Source organism: Botryllus schlosseri, chromosome 16 (assembly GCF_051294905.1).
Source record: "Botryllus schlosseri isolate E-star chromosome 16, Bs_hap1, whole genome shotgun sequence".
Classification (NCBI taxonomy): domain Eukaryota; kingdom Metazoa; phylum Chordata; class Ascidiacea; order Stolidobranchia; family Styelidae; genus Botryllus; species Botryllus schlosseri.
The window spans coordinates 17,692,240-17,701,905 of NC_137251.1; the positions used below are offsets into that span (position 1 = coordinate 17,692,240).

A 9,666-nucleotide genomic window follows, 5' to 3' on the forward strand; every position below is an offset into this window, starting at 1 on the left:
AGAGATGATGCATACCAAATTTGGCTCAATTCCAACCACTAGAATCGAAGTTATTGCAGGAGAAAAAATTCCAAGTCCATGATTTTATAATAAATAAATTAAAGAATTAGCCACCGTAAATACTATTTTATTCCAATCCAAATTTTTATACTGCAATAACTTCGCTTCTAGTGGTTGGAATTGAGCCAGACTTGGTGTAGCCTACATCATCTCTACTGACAGCCTAACAATTTCATGTGGTTGACAGAAAAACTTTGAAATTTCGTTTTTCAACTTTTTAATGGCTGAATATATCGGGGTTAGTTATCGGTTTTATCGGTATCGAGTCAAAAATCCGATGTCGGCCGAGCTCTGGCATTGATAGATAAACTAATCAACTAATTTACGTTCAATTATGACAAATTGACAATCACCATTCAATATCATGATGACACTCGTGGGTCTGATCGAATCTCCGTTCTTAGAAATCTGTACTAATACGGATCCTTGCCTACTAATTGCAACTGGGTTCGACTTCCATGACGAAGTTGGAGCATATCGAAAACGAGTCGAGAATGCTCGACCCCGCGTCCAGCGGCGAGGATTTTCTGGACGTCGGAAAAAACGAATTCATGATCATTCCAGAAGTGACGACGGTCTCTCAAGAACTGGTAGAGAGCCAGGGATATTTTGGAGTTTATCTAGCGGGAGTGATTCTCGTCGCGCTTTTTGTGTCTATTCCGCTGGGACTGTTCATCTTTCGGAAGTGAGTCTGAGTACTTTATCATTCAAGAAGAGACTTTGGGGGTACAAATCTTCAATATACAATTGAATAATATTCATGTTGAAATAAACACGGATATTCTGGGCAGACACTCGTCAGGGGTGATCGTCAGCAACTACTAGAGAATTCAGAGAACTTTGTAAATCAACAACCAGCACGAAAATTCGTATAATACAGTCAAACAGATGGTTTAAGCTTCATGTACTATTTTTGTATTATACATCTGTTGGCACGAACTAGGTTGATGGAATGTGGTAAAAGTCCGCGTCAAGTCACCCAAATGATGGCATGGACGTCCTCTCCCGACGACGCGCAATCCGTCGTTTATTCGGGTTTTTTCAATATGACGATATTACTGGACTATCTTTCAACTTGAGCAGTTTGTAAATCTCGGAGTCAGCACCGTAAAGCGGCAGAAATAATTTATAGCTGTTTATGCCTTCGCTGTACGTGTACAAAACCAACAAAGCATTTAGTGCGCCGTTGCGGCAATGCGTCCAAGGCGGGTTCATTCGATGACAACTGGCAAATTTTCAACTTTTCCAAATAGGATTACAATTGGAATGATAGCTACATAGTTTTTCCAAATTAGATTACAATTAGAATGACTGAACTCGCAAAAAATTGGAAATTGACTTAAATTCCCATTTTCAAAGAAAACAAAAATATGTTCGGTTCATATCAAATCAGAATTTATTTCCGTTACTTCAAGAATTGCAAATTTCTGAATAGCAAACTCGGCTCGTTTCGCACTATACAGTTCTCCTATAGGATTTTCACAAAAAAAACAGCAATCTGTCGCGATATATTTCATTTACCAAACTGAGCTGATTCGGTAAGATCGTGAACTTTTCCGCTATGGTAATTTTCGCATAATAAGTAATGCACGGGACGGCGTATTAGAATTCATTACGACTTAACTTGCGATATTTCTCATTGTTAGCCACGTTATTGAAGTTCACGTGAAGTAAGATTGCGTGACTACAATACACATTCGCTATGAATGACTCAGCTACGTATACATTTGATGTCAATGAAGTCACAAATAGTGGCTGTGAAATGTCATTTCTGATTCCGCCCACCTTGGCGTGTGATCGGTGGCGACACGTTTGTCAACAACTTGCACTGTCCACGTATGATATGATTCATTAATATATCCGTTAGAAGAGCTCGGAGGTACAGAACTCCAATATACAATTGAGTAATATATGTATATTGAAATAAACCCGAATATTTTCGGCTGGCACTCGTCACGGGATATCGTCAGTAACTAGTAAAGAATTGGAAAGAACATTGTACGTACGATTGTTGATACAAAACGTTCTTTCCAATTCTGTACAATTTGCTAATATTCGGGTATATTTCAATACGAATATAATATTTAGTATCCAGTGGCGAATTTGTGGCCTTAAAAAGGCATGGCATGTTCCATAGATTTCGTTACGCGGATGACCAGAATTATAACTCATTAGGTTTAAATGCTAGATCGTGGTTATCATATCATTAGTATCTTACATACGATTTTAAGCACAAATGAATGGTATTTTATTGGATAATATATTTATACGATCGTTGATATACAACGCTCTTTCCAATTCTTCACTAGTTGCTGACGATTACCCCTGACGAGTGGCAGCCAAAAGTATTAGGGTATGACCATATTATTCAATTATGTATTGAAGTTTTGTACCTCCAAGAACCTCTACGAATGCTATTTGGTTCCAGGTTGTTGTCGTGTTATTGTATAGTTTCCGCTCTGGTTATCTGAGATGGTAGTAGCTAAGGTTGATTGTGTTATCTTACCCGCGTTTTTGCCTATATACGGCTTAATATTTTACGCTGACGGAGTTAAAATCAATCTACATTGTTCTGTTTATCTTTGGGAGTTTTACGAATGATATAGATAACTTGCAATGCTGTATATCTCAACGTGAACTTTATTAATAACTGCATGAGTGCAAGTACAGAAATCCCTACTGGTTTACATGGCAGTGTTCTTGATCCCCTATAATTCAGTATACCCGTTTACCCAAGACACACATAATACGCTCATATTCTCATTCCTGGTACCGTGTTCTATGTCTCTTGATTCCAGAGACCGTCGGGTAATTCTGAAACACGGCAACCGTATGTTTGAATAACGTAAGGTGAAGTTTTATTTGATAAGTCAACTTTCATATACGTTCCGTACGCCAGGTCTCGTGAGTACACTGTTACTAATCGTAAATATGCAAATAATAGAATGATAACACTGGTCAACACATTTTTTTAGGCAGACAAAGTAAGAGTGGTTTTGGGGGTTCTGAAGGGCACTGATTCCGAATATGGCCTTGGTTTTTTCAAATTGGCTCTTGTTGTGGAGATAACCCATGGGGCTATTTTGACCGAAATCTCCCATTTTCGCGATAATGACTAGATATAAAATCGGCTCAGTCGTACTATAAAGTTTAGAAAATCAATCTACTTGTTATTTTTACACACAGGAGACTCTTTTAGAGCAAAATACAGCAACAGGACTATATTTACGGGTAATAGATTTATCATAGTTACAGATTTTCACGGATATCATGTACATAAATAAACTCCAGTCATGTACGTAAGTATTTACCTTGACACTCAAATAACGTGGCATTAATTCGATCAGTTTTACGTCAACCAGCTATTGTAAAATTGAAATAATCAGTTGGAATATAATATTATTGATATATTTTAAATCACAATTGTCTTTTTGTAAGATATTCGCCTGTAAGCTATTTAGTGCAGTTTCTTGAAAGTTTGCGGCAATGGTCTGACATGATGTTCAATTGTTCATCTCATCGGCCCTGATATCTTTCTTTTGTTGTTCTGATGTCTTGGTAGAACCTCTCCCCTTGCTAATCAACAAGATGATCAGGAAATATATCTCGATTTCTGAACAGGAAGTGAACTTTTATGCTCATGTTTGTGCTCAAGTGTTTGATATGCAGATACGAATTTTCGGACCAACTGTTTCTTATTGGGTGCTTTATGATCATCTAAAAAGTTTTATTTACTACATCTTACGAGAAATTACATGCAGTGAACTCCTTCTTAATGTAAAATTGGAATATTTCATCGGTATTCGAATATACCAGATACCAGATTCAAGCTTCTAGTTTGATAGGGTTACTAGGTATACCCACTTTGTTGACTCAGCGGAAAGTTATCAATTTACCAGTCGAAAGAAAGGAGACGCATATGAGTATTGTAGTTAAGCCTTCCAAGGACAAATTTTATAGTTTTATACTCATCTTTAATCTTGGTGGAATGACCAATTGATACAGGAGAATATGTATTTCCGTTGTGCAAAAGTACAAATTTTAGGCTTCAAAAACTGCATTTTTGACAAACAAATATTTCGCATCATGTCATGTTAATATTGATAGAACGACTTAAAATGACATGAGGATTCTTTATAGTCAATTAGTTATTTATACACAGTATAACATTAGAAAAAACTACGATTTTCTTCGTACCAAGTGAAATATTTTGGGGCAAAAACAGTAATTTTGGGCTTTTTTAGGGGTGTAAATATCTTCTGACAGAGAGCCAATCTGACAAAACTAATGTGATATTCGTAATCAGCAACCTCAAAAACCCCGGAAACGGCTCTCAGATGTTCTGCCTAAATTTTTTTTTTCATTTTGTTGACCAGTGTAATCGCCGTGTTAGCCTACCGCAGGTCACATTTATGATGAGATTTTTATTGATTTCGTTAAGTGAAGTGTCTCAATGCAAATTTAAAGTGTGTAGAGCTTATTGGAGGTACAGAACTTTAATATACAATTGAATAGTATATGAACCAGAATATTTTCGGCTGACACTCGTCAGGGGTAATCGTCAGCAACTAGTGAAGTGAGTAGTGAGTAGCCTACATCGTTTGAATAGTTTTAGTTTCGATATCTAGTTGGCCTGATCTGATTACATTTGATTTCGGTTGTAAACAACCCTCAGCCTTTTATGGTTGCATTCAAAACAAACATAAATTTAAAACAAACGTGTAAAACATGGTTCCTTGTTTGATACATGTTTTTCATTGTTTTTTTTAGTCGTATCGTCACGAATCTTCACTTGTAACGTCTCAGTGCGTTGACATTGACAATTGAAAATGTATGGTAAATATGTCTCCTTCCACGAGAAAAGCTCCCGGCCACTGTCATAAACAAACCAAAAATATCTGCAACCAGGACTACATCGTTATGCATCATTTTTACGGTCGTCGTTCATCGTCACCAGCACACCCATTCCGTGTCTGTGATCAATATGTACATTGTATGTTCTGCAACATGTTGAAATGACAATCCATATCGTAAACGTCGACTGTATCGGGTGCAAATCGTGCGTAGGCTTGAAATACATATTTTTTCAAAGTATATAACACTTATGGCATAATTATGCAACGTTTAAAACAACACAATTTTTTTAAATGCATTTTTTTGAAACACTGTTTAAAACATCTTTAAACAAAGTGTTTTTAAACACCATTTGTTTAAAATGTAACCCTAGTCGTGTAATTCAATGTCTTACTTGCATAGTAGTAATATGAATAAGGGAGGTATTTGCGCAAAATGGTAATGAGTGTCAGATTGAAAGAAAACGTTAATTTCCTGCATAATTACCGAGCGTAATGCGTGGTCGAATCGAATGAATTTCCACAAGATCTACTTTTGCTCGCCGTGTCATGAGAAAGTCCGTATCACTTGAGAAAACTTGCTCCTTGGAATATTCTTGAAATAGAAATAATGTCTCACGACCAGACGTCTGCGCTCTGTAATCGAACAGTGCATTGCCAAGTTCACAGGGACATCGCGAACGAATATAATTATTGATTGGCAGGATCCTAAATTACGTCAAGTTATACTAGACTTACGCAATTGTACGTGTTCAAGTTGATTCATCTCAACTTTGGACCACTCTCCGCATGTCGCTGGCAGCATGAAAAGATATTCAGCACTACACGAACATACACATTGCCAATTTCAATCTGCTCGAAAGTTTGCTCGGAATATTCCGCTTTGCGATAGTGAATCTTTAGTGACTCACTGATGTGAGCTTTGCCCGCAATTACACACTATACACAATAGCAAGAACGAAACACACTATACACGTGGAAAGTCAGCGAAATGTGCTTACTCAACCAACCAACCAATCAATTATTTACATCAACGAATTGATACAAAGAATGCATCGATGTCTAATGTAAAAAATGTATCAGGCATACGGGATCTATCTCGATTCTTGTATCATAAAAACCAAATCCGTCCAATCAGGGTGTTGGCTACTGTTTTTGAGATAATATCTGGCGTAAGTATAGAAACCGGTGTTTCGCTCTTAAAAATACATTGGCATCATTGGCAAAGCGACGGAAGATATTGATTTTGTGGAATTATTATAGCATTTGATTGTTCCAGTTGGCACATTAGCTGACTTCAGCATTGTCACATAATATGGCCTGAGTCGTCGCTAGTTACCATGCACAATGACATGTACATTAATATATTTATTTGCGGAAATCTAGGGTTGGAATTAGCAATATGACGTGACATGGCGTCATAGGTTCGCGTTCGCGTTCAAACAGAGACTTTCAAAAAGGTTCGCGTTCACACGAACCAGAATTTTTCAGAGGTTGCACCATCCCTAGACTTCTCAACATTTTTGACCTCGCGGACCGGTAAAATTTCACAGCAAATGTCGCGGAACGGTGAACCTTCAATAATCATAATTATCCCTAAATTTAAGTAAGACTAATGTGTGCAAATGCAATGCAATAATAAGTAAACTTCGTTTACTGCTGCCTTTTGGTAGTAGGTATTTATAGGTGGTTCTGTTGAAATTTACGCCAGGCGAAGCCTCGAAGTCCCGCTAAAGACCACGAACTTGATCGTGAGTGTTTGGTATCCATTGGAAGGAATGTTGTTTGCTATCGGAATTTAACGAAGTTTGTTTGAAAGTCTCCTTACCTTTCACGTATAACTTGTCCGAAACGAGGTGTGGGCTGCTTTTAAACAGTCTCATACAGCTCTTGCACATTTGTGACAGGCGCCTAAAGTAGACAATGAACTTTCTCGTTCCAAACTTCTCAATCAATTTACAGTTTGACGTATCATTAATCTAATTGATAGACAAGCGTCCAGCATCGTGCATTTGGGAAATAAAAAAAAAATTATAATATATGTCGCTGACCGCCAGGAAACTACTACTTGACGATATTTTGAGCAAAACCACTCACTCTTCTCACTTCGGATCTTGTAAAGAAGGAATTAGTTTGCGATATGCTTGATTCACTTTTACGAGGGAAATTATCATGGCAATTGGGAGAAATAGCCTTTGCCACGTTAACCAAAATACTTTAATTGGTATTATTAACACTTTGGCTGCCAAGGCCTATTATAGGAATTACCAGCAAATACCAGCAAACAATGAATTTTCGACTCAGAGTTGCAAATCTGGAAAGGATTGGTCATGCTTATAACTAGTAATTTTGTGCATCTAATGACAAAAAAATTTCTTTTTCACTATCAAGGAATTATAAAAATATTGCAATTTTTTTGCTGCTCATTTTATGAAAAGCCACCTAATGGTCAAACCAAAACAAGGTTGTCCAATTGTCTATAGATGTGATTTTAAAAAATACTTCAGGCAACGAAAATGCTTGTTAATGACAACAAGTCTATTGAGTAGCCTCGATTACAGCCGTAATCCGGAGTTTAAACCAATTCCGGGCTTTACGGTACCCATTTGACAAACATCCTAAATATAGGACCACTGGCAGTTTTAGGGATTGTGTAAAATCCTAAATATAGGATTGCTGGCAGCGAAAGTGTTAATAGTAATAAATATTAATTTATCAATGTTTTACAACATGTCCATGTTCGTCAGTCGCGAGCAGTCATTCTGCAGTTTCGAAAAATGGCCTCTGACATCGCTACTTCTTGTAATTAAGTGAAATTTACGGCGTTTACTTCCACCCCTACTTGAGTAACAACGCTGACTAATCCGTGTCCGTCCTTGACATCTGTCATTGCCCATTATAACGGAATCAAGGTTTTATTGTCTTGTAGACACACAGTCGTTAGCTGCATTTCTAACTATATCGATATTTAAATTGTTTCGCAAAACTCTGAGCTTGAGCATAACGCATGTCTGTTATTCAGACGATCCGAACGAATTGAGGCCAAGAGAATGCGACAGCTCCACGGTAACGGGCCGTACGAGAAAAGAACAAGCACGGGTTTAACGAAGTTGGACGAGTACATCTGACCATCCCACCAAACACTGTTGATCTAAAAGATGCCCGCCAGCGTACGCAGGCCAAGCCTCGCGATTGTACTGTGTTTGCGATGCTTCCATTTCCAGTAATCTACCGTTGCGTTGAGATAAAGGGTTTTTAATCATTACCTGCATCAAGGCGACAGCACATACGGTGTTCGTTGTGAATGACCAGCCGGTGGCTATACATTAAGGATGTGGATTTACTACATCTTCGATTCTCGTTGTACCCTTTGTAAAGTAGGGCTGCTCAAAAAGAACTTTCTTTTTCAAAATTTACTGCTGGCTACTCGATAAATTTGTTAGGTTGCATATAGAAACGCTGCACATTGAATTCGGCTCAATTCTGACCTACAGAAAGTTTTGAATTTATTAAATAAAAATAAATAAAAAATGAAATCTTACCATGGCTACCCCATAAAATTGTTAGGTTGTCTAAAAACGACGCATATCAAAATTGGATCAATTTCAACCTGTTGAAGCGAAGTTATTAACGTAAAAAGTTTTGGATTTGAAAAAATGGTATCAACGGTGTTGACAACTCCATAATAATGATAGAAATTCACACCATAAATACTATTATATCCAAATCCGCAATTTTACACGCGTCGGTGCACTCTTGATGACCTTTTCGACTTTACTTATTCATATATTTGTATTTTCTTGCGCGTTTTGTTATTTATTATGGCGTCGGTGCCAAAGCCAATGTCTTGTCTGTTCGATGTTTATTTGTTGTCCTTTGGAGTGTGTTGGTTTGTGTCGTCGTTAGTCGATTTGTTAATGCCGACAAGTTCTATGTTTTGGTTCAGGCTTATGTTGCGAAATACACGTTACATAATGCACAATGCGTTCACTGTTCATAGCATACTATAGGGGCTGTATGTAGTTCGATCCAACATACATTATACGGGCGATGGCTCGCCTGTACAGATCAGGCATGCGGTCCCCACGTCCGAGTATCTCTGTTACTACTTGCCAAGAGAGTGGGTTGATTCACTGTGTCAGGGGTGTGCAACCGCAGAGGAACTGTGTGGCACTTGCCAATTTTGAATGGTGTGCGGCCCGCGAAATGGTTTTCCGATTTATCTTGGTCTGGTACGTTTGGGCTAAGCTCAGGTGGGTTAACAGATGTGACACAAAAACTCGAAAATATGCTTACGCTGACTTCCCACTTGAATATTTCTACATGACAACCTGCATGTTCAAGTTCACGATAGTTTGTAACAGTTATATACCGAATTTTGGTGATAAATCTCGCCATCACCGTTATGAAGTCCTAATGAGACGATGGGGTTTGTAGCTGTACTAGAAGGTTATATGCACCCCGCGGTTGCACGGCAATAGTTTTGGGCCGCTTGTCAAAAAGGTTTCACACGCCTGCAGTACTGTATGGCGATATTACGTTGGAAAATGTACTGTAACAGTTGATATGCGCAAACAAAATTTGGATAACTTCGTGTTTCCTGTTATCAGAGCATGAGCACCATCAAGTTTGATCCTTGTTATGCTCTTGTAACGAGATTGTAGGCATTGCTACTGCTGAGTGTTGACACGTAGCATATGTCACGGGAGCAAGAATCGTGCGTAATGCTCAAACATCCAATAAATCATGAGAA

The 9,666-nt window shown here is 38.0% G+C and overlaps 1 protein-coding gene across 1 annotated transcript; it reads left to right on the top strand.

Annotated features, from left to right (window-relative positions):
* Window positions 1-399: 399 nt before the first annotated feature.
* Window positions 400-8,895, top strand: LOC145459263 (uncharacterized). The gene is made up of 2 exons (XM_080337921.1): window positions 400-745; window positions 7,936-8,895. Exons 1-2 carry the CDS (start codon window positions 519-521, stop codon window positions 8,039-8,041), a joined length of 333 nt encoding a protein of 110 aa, XP_080194047.1. The 5' UTR covers window positions 400-518; the 3' UTR covers window positions 8,042-8,895.
* The last annotated feature ends 771 nt before the right edge of the window (window positions 8,896-9,666 follow it).